A 25,491-nucleotide genomic window follows, 5' to 3' on the forward strand; every position below is an offset into this window, starting at 1 on the left:
CAGTTAATGCACATTGTCATGAATATTCATTAGGTAGGCTGATGATGTCACATTCCCACTTTCCTTTACATGAAATCATAGTTGTTTCATTTCTTATACATGTGTAAACAGTATATCTCTATTATGATGAAAAAAAGTTACGGCAATAAATAACTAATGCACTTAATCAGTTGTCAATCCAATTGTTATAGTTCATAGTAGAAAAATTTTGAATAGACCTAATTTCATATAGTAAAATACTAAAGAACACGTGGGGTATGACATCTTCAACCCATCTAATAAATATCCATAAAGACATGCCTAGAACTCTTTCACCGGAGTAATGCAAATATTTGAAATTCAATACAACTTCGTTATTTGTTATCCGATTTTACTCTATTTATTGAGTTGATACATATATCCAGCCTTGACCATCCCTTTAAGTACACAGCCTTTGGTGTCCTTTGAAATCCTTTCAGTTAGACTCTAGCCAGAAAGTTATTTCTCCCCTTTTCCTCGGGTACGCCACATGAAGCTTCCAACAGAATAAGGAATCTACTAAAGGACGCAGAATCTTTGTAATTATTGAAAAATATAACAAAGATAATTGCATCTTCTACCTATTTGTATGTTTAAATTTAGAATACAAAATCAGACACCATGACACTATTTATCACAAACCATGAAATAAGCGTGTAATTCCTTGTACGTTCATTTATTGGGTTTATGTCTATTTATTTAGTAAATCTATTTTGTAAAATAACCAAAGTAAAATTCGAGTGCTCACCTGTATTATTTCATAGGAGAGAGCTTGATCTGATGATGTGTGGAGGGAAACATTATATTCGTCAATATCTTTCTTGTAATCAGCATGGTTATTCAAGATCATGGTAAAGTTGGCAGCAAATGGGGTACCGTGCCATGTAAGAAAAGGACTCCAACCTGAAACAAATATAGCAACATGGATTTTGTTAAATGGCAGGATATTACACATAGCTTAGACAAAACGAAGTTTATATTAATGAATCATATTTTTTTTCAAAGCATTTCGAAGTTTATTTTCGATAACGGTATAAATGTGTCTAAAGTGGTGCTCAAGATTTAGTGGTCCCCACCAAAAATAAAATTCTGCCATGTTTTAGACATTTCATTATGGAAGTCAGGTGATAAAATGTTACATTCAATTACGTTAGTTTTGTTGTCTACATTCAATACAAGGTGTAAAGAAGTGCATTTTAGGGCGGGGTTCAAGTTTATTTTTAGCATAACTATATATACACACATATATGTGTGTGTGTGTGTGTTTATATGTGTGTGCGTGACTGAGGGTGTGGATGTGTGAGGATGTGCGTGTTTGTACGAATATGCGTGCACAAAACTAGCTCTTCCAGGTAATATTCCGGCAAACTTTCGGCCACATTGACGGCCTACCTCAGGCCGGTTGTTAAGAGCACTGCATCAAAGAGGTCAGTATGTGACCAATCCTGACAAGGCATTATAAGTTCTCAGGTGTGCACTGGTATATCATTGTAATTTAAAACAGAATATTGAATCAATAAGATGATGTCGGTAAAATACATCGGCGATTTTATGTTTAGCCGATCACAAAACCTATGAGAAAATTGGCATTGATATCAAACTCGGGTTCAATTTCGACACCCTGAGTGTACATGATCTAATCAGTGGATAATGCATAGTGTTAAACAACTTCATATGGTTTGCATTTATATTAAATGGGTCTTCGTCCAGTTTCGTTTTCAAATCTTGTTTTGTTGGTACATTAACAGGTGCTATTTGCACCAAGTTCATAGCAGGCGCGCATGACCAAAAAGTAACGTCACCTTGAAAGCTATATAGGCCTGCTCTTTCTGAGCATGAATTCACATAAAGCAGTTGTAAATATAACTGTGTATGCACAAAAGCAAAACTACGATAGAATGTATTGCAGTTCAGTATTTGTTTACCATCTTGGGGGTTCTTATTTACACTATATGGTTTGGGGAAATATTTGTCCGTTTGCTAAACACGCAGACCTGCCTACACGGCGCTGTCCAAGGATAGGGGGCTAAATTGTTATCTTACCACGAACAAGGACGGTGCATACTAGTATTTACTTTGCCAGCGGACAGCGCCATAATGCCTTATATACGCCCTCGTTTTTAATACAAAGTTGTTTGCATTAATAGAGATCAGTGTTTTATTCCTGATAAAATTCCCTTTCATATGAGATACTCGATGGAGTCTCTTTTCTTATTGGAAGTCGATGGTAACTGTGCCCTTACTGGTAAGATGTAGAACGTAGCTGGAAAATATGACGACGAAGTTTATTTCTTTTCAGTCGCGACATTTCACAACTTATTCTAATGACGTAAACGATGTCTTCTCTTTGGACGGATGAAAACAATCAAAACTATGGTGATAAAATTCTTCAATCATTTTCAACAGTGTATTGTTTGTTCCTTACCCGAGCAATATAAGAATCGTTTTGTGAATCGTTAAATCTCTAGAGCTATATAATTTATCGATTATACAATTGCTTATGGTCATTCTGTTGAAATGCAAACCTATTGTGATCCAACAATGGTATTTCAAAAACAGATGAAACAAATATATTTTATAATCTTTGATATGAAAAAAATGGTATACTCAGCAAAGACTTTAGGGGCGTATTTTGACCCAAACATGTTGAGGGGACAGACATGGCGTGTGGTCGCCAACATCATTATAATCATTCCTTAAAATTTTCAATATGATTATTAATGGTTTTCTTGTTCATTTTCTCAATGCTGTCTAATAGGCCTTGTCGGATGTTTCATTCGACAAATGCTATTCTATCCGACAGTTACCACAGGAACAGTGCCTCACATCCCATCAAATTCTAGGATAGATCATATGTCTGCATTGTTAGTTTTAAATCATGTGGTTTACCTTCTTTCCGGTGACACATAGTTCGCATGTCGGATAATACAGCACCTATTATAATCAAATATAATACTATTATATCAAATATAATATCCCCTCTCTTCTTCCTAAAACACTGCAAAAACTCCGGTGTTGATTTAACACCAGCCCGGAATCTATATGTCCACACCAGAGAAGTATTCAAACAACGCCAGTTTGGAATCAAATCGATGCTGTTTTGATACTAATTGTTGTTGTACAAACACCTATCTGGTGTTAGACCAAACCGAAACTAATGTTGTTAAACCCTTCTCTGGTGTGGACATATATAGATTCCAGGCTGGTGTTAAATTAACACCAAAATTTTTACAGTGTGTAAACTCCATCCTGCAAAGCGAATTACGCATTAGTAATTATTGCAGTAAAATATACAAAGGGTAAGATTTACTTACACGGTCGAGTTCTGAACTTCTTTTTGACCCACGTCCTTTGATCCAAATCCGCTGTTGGTAAGCCTCGTACAGCGACTTCATATTCGAATCCAGGAACGAGCCCAATAAAGCCATCGTAGTAAAACAAACGCTGAAATTAACGCAGAAATTATTTTGAAAATGATGCATCTCTGTATGACGCAGAAAATGAAAACTGTAATAGACAGGAGGTATACTGTATATTTTTTTTATTGAAAAGGCTCTTTCGTGGGAACTTTGGCTACATGTCCGCCTAACAGTCATCGCATAATGCTTGTTATTGCCATTCAGACTATTTCTCACTAGCATTTTTTTCATGCGGACTTATACCTTCCATTTCAAAAAGGGTATTCAGTGTTATAAATGACAACTCCTATAGAATGTTATATATTACCATTAGGTAGGAACATCTCTATTGAACATATGAATTTTTAAAACAAGCATTACTCTTTTATGCAGGTTCCCTCATATTTCTTTGATTCCAAATCGCTGTATAATTTGATTTCGATAAATGATGCCATGTTGGGGCCATGTTTGATTTATATATTTATTATGTTGAATCCTCTGATATTATTATTGTTTTGTACTATGTTAAGTTTGTGAAATATGTAAAATAAAGTCAAATTCAGGTGAAATTCAAGTATTGAGCGATATACATTTGAACGAAACATATCAACTCACAGAGAAAGGGGCATTGAGGCCAACCAACTGGGACATCAGTGGTCAAAAGACTGCCACAGATGAATTTCAAAAGAAATCAGAAAAGAAGACTATGGGATCTTCACTAGTAAGGAACTGCGGGACGGTTATGAAAGTGGTGATCACAGCAATCACCAGGTAATTTCTTACATTTTTTACACGTTTATAAAAAAGTGGGGTTCGAGGCCCCCTCCCCCTACCCCCACCGCCGGTTCCGCGGCACTTGCTTCTAACCTTTCACCCACAAAGAACAGAGCTCCATTTCACAGACAGGCGTCAACCCTCCCAGTAAATGGACTTTATTCACGATTTATGATTCATCTTTTTCATATGTTATTGAATATCCCAAAACAATAAGGGGAATTCTGAAACCTCGTTTAATGCCATAAAGTATGTAATTCATTACCTAATAACAAAAGGTGTCGTTCAATTAAACGATAAGAATGTTTACATTAAAACATAAATCTTAGTAATTCCCACTTGACCTCTACTAATTTGTATGATCAATAATTTCTTGGCGATATATATATTTCTGTCGCTTCCGCCTTTGCTTGATCAATATTGTTTGTTCTGGTTAACACCATTATTTTATACGACAAATATTTCATTTCGCATATAAGTGTAGCAAAACAATCCCTCTTTTCAAGTGCTTCACTTCGAGTTTTATGCAGATAGAAAATCACAACGCTATGTTTTAAATTGAATCGATCTGAGTTCAATAGGAAAACGCGGGATACCATTACTACAAGACTACCGTGAAAGTGTAAATACGGTTTTTTATGTTTATCTATAATATATCATCTCCAACAATCATGGTGTTTGTTTATATGATATATATTAAAAAACTATTATTTGTTTTTATATTGATTCACATTTGTATTGCAAATGAAAGTTATTGATACATGAATTATTCACTGTATATACATATCTCATACCCTTAGTTGAATATACCAATCTTATCGCTGTGATATACAGAAGAAGATATTTTTTATGATATCCAAACGTGACAGTCAATGTATACATTAAATTATACAAAAATAATTCAAAATTTCAAGCTATGACTGATTTATAAAACATAAAGTGTGCTCATTTGTTGACATTTTCATTATCAACAGTCTAATTTCATTGACAACTTGCATCTGTTTTTTTTTCTATCCGTTGGAGTAAACAAAAAAAATATATCTATAAAATAATAATGATAATAATAACAATAATAGCTAGATTTATATAGCGCTTTTTGCCTAAAGATACAAAGCGCTTGCTCTTATTATCCCGGCCTTAGCTCGAGCTACCATCACCGGCGCTCAGTGCATGCAAGAAATTAATCCTACCGGGTACCCATTCACCTCACCTGGGTCGAGTGCAGCACAGTGTGGATAAATTTCTTGCTGAAATAAAACACGCCATGGCAATGATGCGAACCCACGACCCTCTGAAAGACGAGAGTCAGAACCACTAGACCACGAAATACAATAGTTGTGTCGGTGCATTCTGCACTGAGAGAAGAACTTACTTCTGTTTTCATAAATCGTATATACGTAATAATAGAAAAAATCTATTTCTTAGGTTTTCTCATATAATGCCATTCTAAAATATGATGGTTTCTTTTTTTCGATTTCCTCAAAATTGCATAAAGTCTATTTTCTACTTTTTGGTTTCGAAGTGCAAAAGATTATGATATAGCTACACAATTAACTGTTAACTCTAACATTCTTGCAATTTACGATTTACCAGACTGTCATAAAGATTCGTCTCCATAATCGTGATTATCAAAATGAATACGTCAGTCATCATCCCCAATATATCACCTTAAATCCAAACAGAGTATTTGCAGAGCAATTGTATTAGGTTATAAAATTTGCAACATAACATGCAGTACTTTCCAACAGGCAGTTGTGAAGGGCTTGCATTCGTGCATTCGACTGTACATTTTACAATTAAATACTAATACTGTACATTAAATAGGGTTACTTTACCGTTAGCCTGTTTAATACAGGTAAATTTGAATAGATTTGATATCATATCACACCATACCATAGGATAACTGATAATAATCATAAGACTACAAAGAATTTTATTTAAAACAGAATCCATGTTGTAAATGGAAAACATTTTAGAGTGTCATGTATTGAAATTTTTTCAAATGTCTGATCAAAGGTCTGTGAAAATCAAAGCCAAGTAAAATGAGCTCATAAATATAACCTACTTTAGTGAAGTATGTGTCATTTTGTTGTGTCTATTTACATTATACGCTATGCAATAAAATCGCTGAGATACTACCATGTTACAAAGATTACAACTAATAATTGTATTCATCCTCTTTAATATTTGTTTTTAATCTCTGTATTGCAGTGCCTTTTTGTGCAATAAAATATGAAATTACGTAAAGTATTAAATTATTACGTATAAAGAAAACAGACATGTCTGCAAAAGAGAGATTTTGACTCTAAATAGGTTGGGAACTTGCCCAGCTTTATTAACGTAAAGAGCATTTCTGTTAGTTTTATTCCACAGGGAAGTATATTTCATGAATAAATGAGAAGTAATGACGTAATGAAAGAAAATTCCTTCTGAAAAATGATTTTAAGAATATAATTTTATTGTTATTTGTATCATATGAAAAAAGGAACTATGATCTTTAAAGCCCCGGAGTTGCTCTGTATAACAGAGAAATTAAAACATTTCAAAACAATCCTTATTTTTTTCGTAAGAGATGCGTTCAAAATCTTCCGATGACTTTTTATGGGTCTATAGCATGTTCAGGGGGAACGAAATTTATTCAAACCACAAAGCGAGTGGGGAACGTTTTCCCTTCACGTATACTTTGGATCTGTTGTCCTCCTGTCTATAGTTCAATACCAACAAGAACACCCAACTTCCATTCTGGCTATGGGGGTGAGCATGGTAAGGGGGTTGCTTTGACATTTCACAATCTTCAAGCAAAGAACATCAGAAAACTGAAAACATTTGACTTAATTCTGAATGATTTCAGGTTTTCGAAAGCATTTTTATTTTGAAATAATTGTAAACTATTTGAAATATAGAGCATCTCTTAAGTATGAAATAGAGGTAAAATTAGAAGTAGGTATTCATGGTTATATGAAGGAAAAGCTGGGTAGAAAATACCCATAAATTTATTTCTTAATGTATTCAATAAATTAAGATATAATTCACATTCAAAAAGTTTTGAGTTAAAAAAAGTGTCGATTTAGTTCAGAGAACTCTATTTGACTCAGGTGGGTTCAATGAACTTGGTAGGTTTGAAGTATATCGAATATAAAGAATAGTTTCTGCAGGCACTTAAGATTGCTGCGTAAGATCCGCCATCTTAATCCGTGGTGATTATTCAAGCGCGCGTTCAACGTAAAGAAATCACTTATTGCATGAATTATTCATTATAGTAAGATATTTTGCGCCCTTGTAGTGGTCATTGTTTGATTCCCTATGAATTAATATTCTTATGTATAATTCTCCCATTTTCATTTCACGAACTGTCATTAATTCAAAATGGTATTAAAAGTTAATGCATGACGTTGTAGAAGTACTTGGGAGTTGAGCATAACTCTTTCGTACCGAAAACCATCTGTAAACCACACAAAAAAATGTGTATAAAGATGAAAGAGCACGGACACTGAGACCAATGTCCTTCTCTTCCCCTCTCTCGCTTTTCTCTTTCTCTCTCTCTCCCTCTCTCTTCCTATCATTTATTTTACTCATTTTCTTATATATCTCTAGCACACACACACACATTTATATCCTCACATACAGTCTCTCTCTACCAATCCCCTTCACGCTGTTCACCATCTCTTCCGACTTTTCCGTTTCTCCTTAATTCCCACAAGGCTCTTTCTGTTTTATTTTATCACGAGGTTTTAGCTCTTTTTACATTTTGTGTTACCTGGTTTATGTATGTATACCACCAAACAGGCAACCACTTTATTTATCAGTGAGGCACATATCGCCAAATATGCACAATAAAACAATCAAATGTATACCCATAGAGCTGTTAATAGCTCCATGGTATACCCTTAAGCGTTCTACGTTTTAGGTAGAGTCTGGCAAGAGGAAAAGAAAGTCAAATTAATGACCCTCTGATCATGCTGGTAAGACTTAACTTTGGCTCAACTCTATCAGATCCTTTCAATCGATAAGAACTTCAGCAAAAACCGATACAACTGTATAAATCATTAATATAACAAAAAATAGTCGGAAGAAAACTCACATTTGTGGCGTCGTCGTATTGTACGTTTCCTCGCCCGTACTCGTAAAGCACGCACCATTGTTTTCTGCCATGGGAGTCTCCATCCAGTCCCCGCAGTTCAATTTCAATAGCCTCTACTTTGCTTGCAGCTACAATGACGAATGGGTTAGAACAATACACATAGGGAAATCAAATGTCAGATGACGGTAGTCAACGGAGCAATCATTCGATTTGACAATGGAGCTAAATGTTTCGACCACAACTACACACGGTCATACAAACAATCGCTGAAGTTTATACAGTATAAAGATAAGGAAATTTAAAGAAACGAGGTATTCAGGAGATTTTTTTTTCTTGAAAGCCTCATTTTCTTGATATAGTCAATCATTCGTTGACACAGATGAACTATACCTATTGACGCATGCATTAAATGCAATCACTTCGCAACGCTTCCTGAAACGTAGAGAATATTTTGTCAAAAGCCCTCTGACAAAACAGCCTTTGTCGAAATTCGGTGAATCAATACAACGGCGTCGTCCTGTGCCAACCGCACAGAAACGTTGTTAGCCTAACAGAGCGCTAACAGTAAGCTCAGTCACATCTTCCGGATTGTTAAGTCAAAACATTTATGTCATGCATTGTTGTAACATTAGGCATCGCCGCCACATTACCGGTTGTAAAAGAGTGCACTGTTAGCGCCAACAACGTTTCTGTGCGGTCAGTACTGGACTCTGAGCAAACGACATATTTGCCAATTTTCATCCGGTCCGAGCCTTCTGACGATTTACTGTCCTTTCCACCAGCTTTCGATAAAAACCAATCAGTTATTGTGAGTTGACTTGCATTTTCAAAGGAATGGGTGCGTTGTAGAAAACGTTTGCGTAATGATTGCGAAGATTCCCAAGATACTCCTCAAGTTCGTTAAGTTATCATCGCATTATATATACTTCCCTTTCTCCCCTCTCTTAAATCTTTCATTGCGCTTTGGCACTCTGCGGAGTGGATTTGGCGCTTTATGATTTTCACCTATTCTCGATTTCAGTTATTTTTCATGATGTTTAGATGACAAAGCAACTATATAGATACAAAGCGAACCCAAGATTACTGCATGCGCTTCATTGTTATTTTTTTTCGAGGGCTTCCTGCTGACCACCTTGACCTCAGTGTAGAACCAAACTTCTAATCAATTTCCCCGCATTTTGCATGTTGCTTTTTTAATTCATGTTTAGGCTTCCTACACCACATGTACAGCAACATTTGTCTCCTTAACATATGGAGATAATATTAAAGGAATTGCATTTTAAGAATGATCATTTTTTTCTTTGGAGCTGAGCAGCTGATCGTATAAAAAGTAGTCTTACTCATTTACATTTACAGTGGATACGATTTCTCAGATAAGAGCATTTACCCTATCGTTAGTAGTGGAGGAATATTGTAAGTTTATAAAGACTGTATACTATAGTTCTGATACGAAATTACAATAGAATTATGCCATCGAGGTTAGCTATTTACTCACACATTTTTATTTATTCAATTTATTTCCTTTTATCTTTTATAATAATATAATATTATGGGGTATTTATATTGCGCTCCTATATTACCCGGCTATAAAGCTAGGCGTTCATAGCGCACACAGCTTTTTAAGGAATTACTTCCTACCGGTACCCATTTACCTCACCTGGGTTGAGTGCAGGAAAGTTTTTTGTATCAAGAAAGTATTTTGTATGAAAAATATGTATGAAATCATTATTATTGCAATATTCTTATTTGGCGGCTTCTAGATATGCGTCATATATTTAGTCTAACTTGGTAAGCACACCAGCTTTCAAATTTACTTACACGTATAGTCAAGTTTGAAGGTGATGTTTATCGCAATGTATGATAATCCATTGTTGGCATTGCAGCTGGACGGACAACGATCTGACTTCTGGCCTCGCTCCTCTCGTAGGGACCGATTACACTGGGTGAGATAGTATTCGACCTTCAGGCCATGGACGTTCCCCGGTATCTCATCATTTTTCTCGGTCCAATGATTGTGAGTACAACCTTCGGAGTCACCTACAACAAGGGTGAAAATCATTGATTGTACCGAAAATAGTCCATTGTATAACCAACCAAGATAAGTCATATTTATTTTTAAAAAATAACAATCATATAGTGGTGTTGGATAGTCAGGGAGTTCAAATGTTCTGAGGCCGATGATCTCAACGGCTATTTTTTTCGCTCATGTGTTAGGTTTGTCTCAAATATTTCGCTTCTCCAAGATGTGTGAGTTGTCGTTTGGGTGTGTGTGCGTGGGTGTGAGTGATGTGTGGGCGTGCGTTGGAACGTGTGTGAGTGGATGATTGAAAAGCGGGAGCTGGTATACGCATAATAAGGGTAGGGATGAAGAGTGAGAGATGAGGTAGGGTGTCGGGTAATGATGTTTCATTCTATCAGTACTATTTATAATGGTACACGACAATTGCTCCGGCGACAATTGCTCTGGGCGTCATTTCGTCTGAGATGTAGCGTTAGGGCAGGGGTCCACCCGCTATAGCCCTAAGGACTACATGACTAATGGTCCTTCTGACCAGCGGGCATACCCCTTAGGACAAGGGCTGCGAGAGGCTCGGCTGCATTAGAGCTAGGTTTAGGATGGGGTGTGAAGTTGATCACTACGTTAATATGTGGAATTTGCTGCGGAGCAATAACCATTTATAATACCAGTGCGTAGTATTCTGACAATTAAAAAACCTAGGTTTAACACTATGGACCCACACTAGAATTTTAAACCACACTTCTATCGAAATTCAGGCTACATAATATTTCTTCCATATTTTTTGTGCCAAGTATAATGTACCAATTAATTCGTTGAAATTCATACTTATTTTTAATTTTCGTGTTCTTCCCATTTCACTACTCAATCAATTTTTGATGACTTTTTTGCAGCAGGATAAGATTTTTTTAATTATTATTGAATAAGTGTTGTCTAAGTCAACCCAGGTTTAACTTAACCTCTATCAGAATACCACCCAATTATTTCACGACCAGTCAAAAGGTACACTCTTAAAACAAATCAGTCAAATTGACTAGACCAGTAGTCAGCTGGGAGCAACTGATATGGCAATCACTGATATTCACATTTCTGACATATATTCTAGTCAGAAATAACTCTTTTCTAGTAAAATATGACTAGAAAATAGTCAAATATGACTAGAATAACAGTTGCTCCCAGCTGACCCTATTTATCAGTCATTTTTGACTGATTTGTTTTTAGAGGGTATATATTTTAAATTTTCCAGGGGGAAAAAATTCTGATATACTGGGAACTAGTGACGAAAGCAATTTTGTCTAAGAAAATGCTTAGCCTTTACACAATGGTAGATGCATCACGGGGATTTAAGGTCATAAAGCATATTTTTACTCTGAAATTTGCTTAATTTTTTACTAAATATATTCGACGATTTTTGTTTAAGGTTTGGGATGGATTTGTTTTAAATTGACTCGAATCAATAAAGACAAATCTATATAAAATAAAAAATACCAATAAAAATTCATAACCATGAGAATGTCATCAAAAAAGGATTTCTATTCAATAACAGATGGCGTCGCTCATCCAATGGTAAGGAGTGATATTCTAATAATCATTTTCAAGCGAGTTGTGATGAATTGAATGCCAAAAGAACTAATAAACATTTGCGCAACATTCTGGCTTTATATAGCTAGACAACCGACCAGAGTTCAGACCTATCCAAAATTGATTTTTTATTACAATCAAGTGTTTGATTGATCTCATAATGAACATTATAACAGATAAACACAATGAATAGCATTAAATACAATACTACAAAACAAAACATATCAATAACATGTTGATAGCAAATATAATAGTAATAGCGCCTATAATAATGATGAACCTGTGGTGGAGAGATTTAAAACTTAACATTGATACAATTTACAGTGGAGAACATTTATAAACGACACAAAAATTCACCTTTTTTTAAATGGATATGAAGTTTTTCATTCTTTTTAGCAAGATAATTCTCAATTTTCTTTTATTTCCCAATGTATGTCTATAAAGCATTGAAGGTTAAAAATTACATCGGTAGATGAAATACAGGAAAGATAACATTAAGTCAGATATTTGCTAGATGGAACTCGAAACATATTTTTCCAAAGTTATTCAAGATAAAACTGGAGTCTTCTTTCACGTAAATTATTGCAAATGCTCTTGCAACAATCTGGCTACAATTCGTATTCACAAAAAAATATTCACCGTCTCTAAATTTTCTTTAGCCTAAAATCAAGAATTTGGCGAGTTCCAGTACTCAAAACGTTTGTCTGGAGCACAAGTGTACTGAAGAATATTGTACAAATATCTAGGTATTGTTCTAGTCTTAATAAGATCATTAATGATAGTCTTCACCACATCAGGATCTTCAAAATTTGAATTCTATATCCAATCACTAGGTAGGTTTTAGTTAAGAATGTATATTTCTTTTTTCATGAGAAATATCTACGCATTAAAGAATGACATTTATTTTATTTACTCACGTCTTCTGAAATCTTTCAGAGTACAGGTCACATTCTCCTGAGGGTTAATATTTCAAAAGAAAATACAAAATAGGACAAGTTATGTATAACAAAGCAAAATAAAAAGAAATACCTACAACACACGTACACACACTCACCCACACTAACATATATATTACTGCATGAAAACTATACAGTGCGTCCCACAAAAAAAAACGTTTTCAGAGATAGATTTCACAATTATTAGATATCTTTTTACTATAAATTTGATACTCATGCCAAGAATGGAAACTCATTTCTAATTTGAAACCAACAGGTTAGCAAGTTGTTCACGCATAGCAGCTTACAAAAAAATTGATACGAGACGTAACAGAAACGATTCGCGCAGAAACTTACGGTATTCCAGGAATCAGTGAGAGAATTAGCTTAACAAAGAATACAAAAGAAATGCTAATGGGCTATCGTCGAATGAGCACGGTTGTCGTATCACGAACCCATCTTGTCCATTTTTTTCTGCGCAACTTGATTTTGACATTTAAATTTCAAACTCGTCTCGCTCATTACTACGTGAAGTATTTGAAAAATATTAGGTATAAAAATGTAGAGAAATAATTAAATTGTATCATGATGCAATTAAAATATCAAAATTAATTTGCCCTTGAAGAAAGAATACGTGGGAATCCCGGTTTCCTTTTTTTTCTGGGACGCACTGTATAAACTGAATTGGTACATGTTTTAATTGTCTTTGTTTTTTTACCCTTATACACATGGATGCTGTGAAGAATTGGCCACATGAGACAGCAAGTGCATGAGGAAATACCCATTCAAACAAAAATGAAAAGGCCATGCACACATTCAAGGCTCATTGATTCTTTGTCATTTTTGCCTCTGAAAACGCTATTGTTTAGTCGTTGAAAAGGAACAAATCACATATTTACTTTAGTCTTCGTCTTCACGCGCACTATTGCTTTCTTTCATTTTAGAAATTCTGTTGGTATGCATCCGGTTTTGTTAAAGGGGGTACTCGAGGATTGTAAGATCCTAATGAATAAAGTTATACTAATGAGAAAAACACTGAAAATTTCATCTTAATTTGACAGAAAATAACCAAGTTATGGAACTTTGAAATTAAGCAATATTCTCGAAAACAGTTATATGCATGCCATCATGTATTTGCAAAAGGTGGGCTGATGATGTCATGTTCCCACTCTCATCAATCTCATTTAACGAGTCATAATCATTTCAGGGGCCCGTTGCAGAAAGAGTTGCGTTTAAACGCAAGTCAAAAAAATCAAGCGCAAGTTCCAAATGCGCGCTGTTGATTGGTTGAAAATCAAGTTGCGCATGATTTTTAGAGTTGCGATTGATTGCAACTCTTTCTGCAACGGGACCCTGATTGTGTGCACAATGTTTAAAAGTGAAAGTTCAAAATAAAAGTTATAAGTTATAAGAAGCGGCAGTCAATCATGATTTTACGTTACTAGAAGATAAAATGTGAAAAGAATTAATTTCATATGATCCAATGCAAAATAATATGGCCTATGTGGGGAGATATCATCAGATATTGCTTATTGCAGATTTATAAATACAAAAAAAATTGAGGTATGATTTAAAATTGCGTTTGTACTTGACTAATTCGGATGAATCTTTAACTATTTTGTTCATCTGATTTCACTATTTCTTTCATTTTGTCTATCCTCTACGTTTAAACCATCAACCTGAAATCCACCCCCCCCCCCCTTTTGGTTTGTCAAGATTAATATATATAATAATATCTAATTATTGCATTTTAACATTTTCATGTACCTTTGTGCGATATTCCCTACCTGGATGTGACGTATTCTTCTTTTTCCTGTCTCCCTCTCCCCCTTTTTTATCCTTTTTATCCCTTTTCTGTTTTTTGCTCTCTTGCTTCTTTCGCCTTTTCTATAGTTTTTCCATTCATCAATGCATCAAACTCCCACTTGCTTCATTCACTTTGGACAGCGTTGTTATGTAAATCGGTAATGCAAATCATTAATATATTTTTGTATTTCACCCTTTCATTTGGTGTCTGACCAGTATCCATAATTGATGCTTACCTTTTTTGTCTACGTAATATCTTGTTAACTTGTATTACTTATGATTAGATATGTTGTCCTTTTTTCAGATTCTGACTGACCTTTCTATTTTTCTCTTTCTGTCTTTGTCCCTCCTTCTCTCTCTCTCTCTCTATATCCCCATTGTGCTCTTTGCCACTCTCTCGTCTATTATGATCGCAATCTTGTCACTTTCTTCTCTGATTTTCTTTTCTTTTGTTACACATAATTCTTATAATATTTGTAATATCTGTAATTTATTGTTTACTTGTGGGTCCTTGTTTTTCTTCTCCTTCATTCCTTTTCCCCTCTTTCCTTTCTTTTGCTACATCACCTTCTCTATTCCGACCTTTTCGGTTGTTCAAAAACTAATATTTCATCGATTTTTCCCCATTCAGTTAATGGTTAAGTGGATCCATATTTTATATATATTACATTCGAAACTTAGACGGGAACTTAGACATCATAAAGTTTTATCCCAAAAAGAGTCAAAACAAACATTTTCTGCTGTGCATTAAACGCGAACAATGAGATCAATGTGGGAACAAAGAAAAGTCGATTTCGATTCGAACACTTTGTGTACCAGTTGGTTTGTCTTTACTGTTTCGAATATATTCACCATAATCTAGGTAGTATTGAACAGTCAGGGAGGGGCAGAGCAAGAGGAGACCTACTGTTCGTGGGATTTTTTTTCTTTCCATAGCATTTATCTCATCATTTTACATACATTTTAATATTTACATATAAAACAACAATTATAGTCAAATAATACATACAGAAGACGATAAAAAGATTTACCAGTATATAGTTTTGTTCATTTCTAGCGTGCTACGCAATTCTGATTTAAATAAGATTTTGGTGTCTATTGTCTACTTCTTGTAATTACCAAACAAAATTGATCTATACAGAGTCCAAAAGCTATGTTAATGATATCATTTAGTTCTTTGTGCTCGATATTTTTTATCAAAAGATCGACATCAATAATAACGTGTTTATTAAAGACTTTTTTTATCAACCAAATTAAATATGACCCAAAACTTTGATTCAATTTACATGTGATCAAAGCATATGTTATGTCCTCTTCTACGAGAAAAGTTACATGAAATATCAAATTTGACATTTTATGAGAATGATCTTATTCGTGGTTTTATTCATGTAAAGGTTTGTTATTAAGCCCTTCGCAAGTATGTTTACATGACATATCACTTGGATAAACATTGTTAAGATATGATTTATCTCGTGATGAGTATTGACTTAGCGATTGACGTATACCTGCGACTTTACGCGTGTGAAAATTTAATCTAGCTTCCTCATGTTTTCTAGATATATTCAGTGATTTTAAGCAGATAAGCATTTATTCTATTCATGTAATTTTCAATGTTTATGTATCTGAATATTTTGAGGGGATGGTGGACGTACTCCATCTCTTCTGTATGTTTGTTTCTCTCTTGTCATTTAGATTTTCATGAATTTCAATCTCAATTAGAGACAATTTACAATGTTCTTTATTATCTTTATAATTTGATATTTTATTAATACTTCTGTGACACTTGTCTTATTGATTGTATAATTTACTTATGATATTTATATTGTCATTATATAGTTGATTCGAAAAAGAGAATTTAAACATGATACAAAATACACATGAAATAATGATTGCAAATTTCTAGTAACTGAATTATAACCCCTGTATCTCGACCCACATTTCAAACTTTTGTCATCATAAAGATATCACCAAAAGGGGTTTACTTTACGCACTGGTGGATCCAGGGAGGGCACAGACTACCCGTGCCCCCCCCCCCTTGAGAGCCATAATCAAAGTTTGTAATGTTAATGTATCGCTTTTACCCAAGTGAGATTTTTATTTTTTTTCTTGTGGGGACGCGAAATGACCTCTGATTTTAGGGGAAAACTTTTTTTTCGCTTTTCAAATTTTCCCCGGACGAAATTTCCTCCGATCTTAGATGAAAACCTTTTTTGCCCCCCCCCCCCCCTTGTCACCCCTACCAAGCCCCCCACCCCCCCCCCCCCTCCCCCTCATGTTTTCTCTCTCTCATCCCATTCCCTCCCCCCAACCTTCTCTCTCGCTCTCTCTCTCTCTCTCTATCATTTTCTCACATCCCTTCCCTTTGTCACAGTATATGGATTAAACAGACAGGAAGGTCAGTAGAAATGCCCCCAAACAATGTTAAGCCAACACGACCCGTCTTCAAGTTATGATTAATAATCCTTAAGTTCATGGCTAAACGGATACTTCTTTATCATGTTGATATAGAGGGTATATTGGGGAGGGCCGGGGAGGAAATACAATGCAGGATCATGCTTTTTTCATCATTATTATTAATGGACGCGTTAAAGCTATTTTTCCAATTATGGCTTAGCTGTATAAATGGTAGTTAATTATCTACGTACTATTGATATGAAGAAAAATTCTGATTGCCACTGAAATCTGATAAATATTTTGACTGAATATGAAATTACTTTTCCTCGCACCCTCTTATTAGAGTAAATGCCTTCAAAACCTAGATTATCTAGAGGAAAATAAGTTTAGAAATAGTGAAATAAGAAGAAAAGAATACACTGCTCAATTTGTTCAATTTATTTTTTATAATTATGCAGAAACGAAAGACTAAAACAACATACACATATTATGCATAAAGTAATTAAACACATCTTACTTAAATGAAATATAAAGAAAGTTGAATTGAAAAAGCGGAGTTCAAAAGCACACACATTCTTATTCACATCGCTTGATCTTATTATATAAGACTGCATTCAGCATCATCTTGTTCAGAAACGTTTTGAATTAATTAGAAAGAAAGTGAGAATTACTTTACCCTTAATTCTGAGTTTACACGTGTAAACGAACAGTCTGATAAAGGTCCTGAATCACCGACGCAACACGCGTTTACCGGGTCTATTGAGTTGGACATTACAAAGAAGAGCAGTACAAATGTCAGATGCAGGTGCGTTGGAGCAACAAATGCTAGCCATGGCCGACACCCCGGCCGCCCGCGCCTCTCTGCCCTCCGATCCAAACCCCACTCCCAGCACCTGAAATTGTTAGCTGAGCAGCACATATCCGATTTCATTCATAATATTCTCATAAATGTTCAATCGAGTATGGAAAATGCATGAATGAAATATCACAACGCCGACTTGCTTCGACGGATGCCAATGAATGAAGTTCTGGTTCCCATGACCAGGTCGACAGAATGAATTAAGATTGAGCTATTGTCACAAAAGACAGCATATGAAAGGTCAACTCCTCAAGACATCAAATCTGCGATATCCTCGTCGATGCAAATAGAGACATTTTCTTGTATGAGTTAGTGAACCATAAAGAATGTGTCAACTGAGGAAGATAATTATATAACACGTAGCCTGCTCTCCTAGTTTGCTTTGGTTACTCTAGAAGAAAGCAGATCATTGCCTTCAAGTAAAACTAATAAAAAACTATGTGCATTCTCCGCAACGGCATCCTCCTATAATGTCAGTTTTTAGTTTACCACCAATCATAAATAGCTTTGTAAGTATAGCTGATGTCATTGAATAAAGGGGGAGGGTATCCGTGAAACGCGTGTGTATATAGTCATCGGTCTTGAACATGCTTCAATACACACGGCTATGAAAACGTGTGCATGTATACACAAAACAAATAAAACCCAAGAAAATAAAACACATGTGAATGAAGGAAAGCCCTTGCCGCTTTCTGAACTTTGTCCAGTATCATTGTGGTGGTCTGACTTGCAGCCTTTATAGACCAATTAAAGTTTGTGTAAATGCAAAGAATAGTCATTTTTGGTTTGAATTCTTTACAAGATTTGAAATTAAGGGTACCGCTACGTGATCGGTCTGAAAAAAGTCGGACGTAGTAGGGCTATGTGAATTATTTTCATAATTTTTTCTATTGGTTTATGCATGCAAATACAAAGCAATGAAATGAAATGTAATGTTTTGTCCTCGATTATCGAAAAAGGGCGAAAGTTTTCTCAACAATAAAATAGGAAATATCAACAAGAATCAATGAATCAAGAGAAGTAAATCGAAATTGAATGTATTTCTATATATTTATCATTTAAAATATTACCCAAATATTTTTGCTCATGAAATGTTTACCAAAATTGTGGATGTTTATGATATATATTCGATTCCCGGCAGAGACATTTTTTCGGCATCACCAAATTTCCAAAGGGTAGATAGCTCTGGGGAACCTTGATTTAAGCTACGCCTACCATTGTTCTCTTCGGTTACACTTCGTATTTCCGAAGCTTCGTAATTCCGAAGGTTCTTTATTCCGAAGGTTCGTAATTCCGAAACACGTAAATTGCCTATACCTCGATGTTCGTTAATCCGAAAACGAAAAAGGGTTCGTTAATCCGAACATTTGTGGCGTAATTCCGACGATTCGTTATTCCGAAGGTTCGATAATCCGAAAACGAAATAAGGTTCGTTGTTCCGAAGGTTCGTTAATCCGAAAACGAAATAAGGTTCGTTGTTCCGAAGGTTCGTTAATCCGAAAACGAAAAAAGGTTCGTTATTCCGAAGGTTCGTTGATCCGAAAACGAAATAAGGTTCGTTTTTCCGAAGGTTCGTTAATCCGAAAACGAAATAAGGTTCGTTTTTCCGAAGGTTCGTTAATCCGAAAACGAAATAAGGTTCGTTAATCCGAAAACAAAATAAGGTTCGTTTTTCCGAAGGTTCGTTAATCCGAAAACAAAATAAGGTTCGTTTTTCCGAAGGTTCGTTAATCCGAAAACGAAATAAGGTTCGTTAATCCGAAAACAAAATAAGGTTCGTTAATCCGAAAAATGAAAACCGGGAAAGCAGAGGCAGAGGCAAGGGGAGGGGGGCGGGGGACACTGTTGCCGTTCAATTATCATATGAGGATGGGAAGGCAAGGGCGGCCGAACGAATTTTCGTTGGGGGTAAAGCCAAAAAATGAAACTCATACGTCAAAATTGGGACTGTGGTGATATTTTCACCTTAAGATTATCATCTGCTTGAAGTCATTGTCTGTTTGATAGTGATTAAGTAGAGAATAACTTTTTTGAAGTGACTTCTTATTATGGCAAAATGTATATTTAGGCTTTATTTTCGGGAGAGAGTATAATGAGCGAGCGGCTTGGTAAAACAAATTCAAAGGTGAAGTTGTATAACGTTTTTTGTGGTCAGTTATTCTTAAAATGGCATTATTGCGAGGTGTTGCGAGCGTGAATCACAAGCTAAACTTTAGGTTATTTCAATAAAAAATGAAAATTAGTTTTTAAAAATCCGAGCAGATTTCTGCTGTCATTAAACATGTTAAAAAGATGTGCATCTAACTAAAGAATTAACACGAGCGCAAAACGCGAGCTTAAACATACTGACCAGAAAAGGAACCTGTTAAAGAAAGCATTTAGTGACCTCTTTAGGATGCATATTTCACCAATCGAATGAGAGTGCGAAGCGCAAGCTGAAATTTTTCAATATTCCAGCCTGAAAATTTAACTTAACTTGTATACTTTAAAAAGAGTATTTTATTTCGAAAAAACATGAAAAACGGCATATTCATTTTTGAAAGAGGAACTTTCCCATTTTGGAAAATATTAATTCCCCTGTTTTTTATTCCATTTTTGATGCCCCCTGCCTCCCTCCCGGCGGATCCAACTTTCGTCAAATAGAGGGGGGGGGATTTTTTTTTAGCCATATTTTCCTTGATCGGCAGTTTAAAGTTGATTTTTGTTTGTTTCTTTGAAAGGGTAGTCCTAACAGTCAATAATTAGCTTTATCCTTATAAAATAAAGTAAATACGTAATAACATGATAAACCCTTTTTAAATAATGCGAGCGCGAGCTATATTTTTGTTAATATGATGGGCAATATGTTTGTGATCTTCAAAGCGAGATGCCTATGTAACTAAATTTAGATAATAACTGCTAGCAAGAAGCGCGAACAGAATTTTTAAATATATAAGCTCTGATCTGATCTAAAGGGGACATTTTAAGAACTTTTTGCAGTTAGCCATGAAGACGATGCGTGTTTTAGCCAATGGCGGCGGAACGTTTTTTTTTTTTTTGGGGGGGGGGGCAAAGTAAAAAAAAGGGGCAAATAGGGGCAATTTGGTGCAAACGGATATTTAGGTTTCGTTTCTGCGAGCGTAGAGAGCAAGCGGTTTGGGGGAAAAAGTCAAATCTGAAGATGTAAAATTCACCTTTTTGGTCAATACTGTGAAAAGGGCATCCTTGTGAGATGTTGCGAGCGAATCACGTGCTCAAACTTTTGGAAATTTCATGTGGGCCTAGAATGATGATATTGATATAGATATCATTTACCCAGGGAAGCCACTTCAGTTCTGAAAACTATTCTCCCAGCTATTATTATTTTTTTTACAAGAATGCTATAGAATGTCCAGTTTTCAGGTTGGAAAATCGGAAAAATTTGGCTCACGTTTCTCGCTCGCATCAAGTATTGTTTATTGAGGAACTCATTCTATTCCTGGTTACAAAAAAGAAGTATGAAATGTCCAGTTTTCAGGTTGGAATATCACAAATTTTAAGCTTGCGGTTCGCGCTCTCCGTGAGATATATATTCTATTCATGAGTCACTAAATGCAGTCCTTAAAAGATTACTTTCTGAAGCCTGTTGCATAAAACTTTTTACCTGAGAAAACTCTGGTAAAAACTGAAAACTAAGGTTAGTCTGATTTCCGCCAATTACTTTAGCACAGGGCAAAAACTCCTGTAAAAACAACCTGAGTTTTCTCAGGTAAAAAGTTTTATGCAACGGGCCCCAGGTCAGTATATAGACAAATTACAACTCGCCCTCGCATTAATTCTTTAGAAAGATACACATCTTTCTCACGATTACAAAAATGCTCCGAATGCTCACTTCACGTCTTGTTACATGAAATGTCTACTAGTTTCAGCTTGCGATTCGCGCTTTCAACATCTCACAAGGATCATTTCTCGTATTATTTTCATTTTTATAACCAGCAGAATTAAGCTGTTATTAAAAATGACATCCCCTCCAATACAAATCCTATTATCTAGAGGTTGCTCGCACGCTTCCAACATACTTGATCCCCTGCATCTTTAATTAAACCATTTGCTTATAGGCAGCAATTGCTCAGATAAAATCGAAATTAGCCTATGCTTGATCAGGGCGCCATTCTTAATGAAATACATGCTTTGGCCCCAACACACATCATCGATCGTTATTACTATCATTGCATAATATCGTGTAATCTTGTAATGACAACATCGTTTTTGTTACCAAAATGAATTATTTTCATTTTCGGAAATACGAACCTTATTTAATTTTCGGATTAACGAACCTTATTTCGTTTTCGGATTAACGAACCTTATTTCGTTTTCGGATTAACGAACCTTCGGAATTACGAACCTTATTTCGTTTTCGGATTAACGAACCTTCGGAATTACGAACCTTATTTTGTTTTCGGATTAACGAACCTTCGGAATTACGAACCTTATTTTGTTTTCGGATTAACGAACCTTCGGAATTACGAACCTTATTTCGTTTTCGGATTAACGAACCTTCGGAATTACGAACCTTATTTCGTTTTCGGACTGACGAACCTTCGGAATTACGAACCTTATTTCGTTTTCGGATTGACGAACCTTCGGAATTACGAACCTTCGGAAATACGAACCTTCGGAATAACCGAACCTTCGGAATTACGAAGCTTCGGAATTACGAATGTATGCGGTTCTTGTTCTCTTCATCCATTTCTTTACAATATTTAAATAAAAAAGAGTTGCCAAAAAGCTGTTGTACATGTAAAGCTTTACACATGTGTATTTGTTCTCTCATACGTGTACTGTATCAAAGCAATAGCTTTGATCCAGCTGAGGCATGGCGGCTTGTCATTGTTCAAAACACACCTTCACCCGACAAAGGAAAATATAATTGGCATAGTGTCGAAAATCTGTCTATCTGACGGTCAATCGGATCGGCTCACCCTAGCCACTAACCCGTCTCTGTGGTCTAGTGGTTAAGGCACCGGCGTTCAAAGCTGGGGGCCCGGGTTCGATTCCCGGCAGAGACATTTTTTCGGCTTCACCAATTTTTCCAAAGGGTAGATAGCTCTGGGGAACCTTGATTTAAGCTACGCCTACCATTGTTCTCTTCATCCATTTCTTTACAATATTTAAATAAAAAATAGTTGCCAAAAAGCTGTTGTACATGTAAAGCTTTACACACACACACACACACACATATATATATATATATATATATATATATATATATACATCTATACATACACACGCATATCTATATACATATAGAAAGAACTCATTTACAAAAGGAGTTCGATCCATTTTTCATCAAATTTATTTTTTGTTTGTCTCAAAGTATAGATAAGTTGACATTCCCATTAAAAAGTTAATAAAAATGCCAAAGAAAATCACTTTTTTTTCAAAAGGGGTTAGATCCATTTCAGTTTGTTTGAAAAAGGGGCTAGATCCACAATGGTAATTTTTGGAGGAAAAAATATTTGAAAAATATGAAGACAGGCAGATTTCTTTTACATGTCCGGGTTTCATGACAATATAGTTTCGCATAAGAATATTGCAATATGGAAGAATACAAAAGCTTAATTTTCGCGGAATGCTCTAAAGTGGATCTAACCCCTTTTCCATCAAACTCTTCACATATATATATATATATATATATATAAACATTAAATTGGGCAGGATCCGACGATCCTTGTGCGAAAGTACAGAGAGTTGTGGTCCTGCATGGTCGGCGGGTCCAGCTCATAAAAAATGATTAATTATGTATTAAAACTTTATGGAGAAGGGTCGAATTGGGCTCAATAATTGATTTATTCAAAATAGAAACAAATTGCACCTAAGCATCTTTATCGCGTTCTAAATCCATTAAAAATGATTAAAACCAAGAATCATCCACATGATTTTTTCATTATTTAGTCCCTAGTCTTCAGCTAGTTTGACCTTTAAAGTGTATGTGTTTTATACTGTTAAAATTGTGACATCATACGCGTATATCGTCAAACATCCAGGGGTGGTATTCTGAAAATTGTCTTAACTTTTTTTGTAAGTCAGCAAGATAACAGCTCGCTAAAATTCTCTTAAATCGGTATTCTGAAAATTGCCTCATCTCTCTAAGAACGTCTCCTATTTTATCTCTGACACGCCCAATAATTCATCATTAACCAATTATTAAACTTGTTATATGCTTAAAGTCAACCTATAGAAGCGTCTCTTCTGAAAAAAATAATGAAGCGCATTGTTGATATGAGGCGTAATTTCCTTGCGCCCCGACTCTTATGCTGCGCTTGTGCATGCGCTTCTGTGCTAAAAAAATACACGTGGCTCTTCTCAAAGACATAATTTCTCTGAAAAGATTCATTGTCTCGAACACCAATTGTTAATTGCTGGAAAGTCTACCAATCCGTTGTTATAATGTATTTTGAATGTCTCCTTTTGTAAAACATTAAGTTCTTGCGGGATGCAGCAAGAAATAATTATCGCAGATGGACAAATATTTTTGTTTTATTTATTTTATTTTTATTTTTATTTATTCATTATCCAACACATGGGCTGGATAGCCCTCTTCAGCCTAACGGCTGTTCTTCTGAGGGGTCCAGATATATCGCATGCAACAATAAGTTTTTTTTATTCTTATGTTTTTATTGAACAAATCAAAACAAATCACAAACAATCTCAAGCCATCAACAGATTTACAAAATATTGTATCATGAAAAAAAGGGAAATAAAAAGAAAATAAAAAAAAGGCAGCCTTTTTATAAATTATCAAATTTTACATCAGCTCCAATCACTTGAAAAAAAGAAATCAAACTTGAATTATCTTGGAAAGCATTTACAAAATAGGCATGATAGGGGTGATCAAAATTGGAATCTCCATTCTTTGAAGTGACAAGAAAGTTTGTTATTTTTCTTAGCAATAGAATATTCAATGTCTTTGTTGGTTTTTACATAACATTTATAACCTTCAAAGTTAGGTGGTTTGCTCTGAAATTTACAAATGTAAACATAGTACTTGAGCAAAAGAAATAAATATGTAATAAATTTATCAGAAAGTAAACCAAACATTTTCTCAAATGCAGAGACAATTAACCTCTTATTAGTTTTCTGGGTGATAACCTTCAGAGTTTCCTCCCATATACATTTAATAGTGGGGCATTCAATAAAAATGTGAATATAGGTTTCAATAGCCCCTACCTCTCATAATTTTTTTTTATTTTGCAAGGAAGTTTACAGAACGCAAAGATAAGAGAATTTTCAGAATACCTTTTATCTATTTTCTTATCTTGCGCAAAGGGATATTTATGCGCCGTTTTTAACTTTACGCATTATTCTAGCTCTGACATCTTACGCGCTCAGCGAAAGCTCCAAGAAAATTTACAAGAAAAGATAAAGAATTTTCGGAATACGGATTTTATTGTAACTCTAAAGATACAAGAATATGACTATTTTCAGAATACAGCCCCAGGATATCAGCGTGCTTGTCTCAAAACAATCATCTACGCAAATTATACCACTTACATCTTTTGAATGGAAAAAAAAACATTTTCTTTCATGAATGTCACATCATTCTTTGTACATTGCCTTAACATGCAGAAATAACTATAGTATACCAAACTATTACAAACAATATGAAC

The 25,491-nt window shown here is 35.1% G+C and overlaps 1 protein-coding gene across 1 annotated transcript in view; it reads right to left on the reverse strand.

The window, feature by feature from the left end:
• Nucleotides 1–18,355, reverse strand: part of LOC121424025 — a 32,498-nt gene extending 14,143 nt beyond the window's left edge. The window contains exons 1-6 of the mRNA XM_041619598.1: nucleotides 17,681–18,355; nucleotides 12,787–12,823; nucleotides 10,090–10,308; nucleotides 8,272–8,399; nucleotides 3,333–3,462; nucleotides 767–921 (exon numbers count right to left, since the gene is read on the reverse strand). Coding sequence (XP_041475532.1) covers nucleotides 767–921; nucleotides 3,333–3,462; nucleotides 8,272–8,399; nucleotides 10,090–10,308; nucleotides 12,787–12,823; nucleotides 17,681–17,935 — 924 coding nt within the window. The 5' untranslated portion in view covers nucleotides 17,936–18,355. The remainder of the gene's footprint in view (nucleotides 1–766; nucleotides 922–3,332; nucleotides 3,463–8,271; nucleotides 8,400–10,089; nucleotides 10,309–12,786; nucleotides 12,824–17,680) is intronic.
• Between the last annotated feature and the right edge of the window lie 7,136 nt (nucleotides 18,356–25,491).

This window comes from Lytechinus variegatus, chromosome 11 (assembly GCF_018143015.1).
Source record: "Lytechinus variegatus isolate NC3 chromosome 11, Lvar_3.0, whole genome shotgun sequence".
NCBI classification, from domain to species: Eukaryota; Metazoa; Echinodermata; class Echinoidea; order Temnopleuroida; family Toxopneustidae; genus Lytechinus; species Lytechinus variegatus.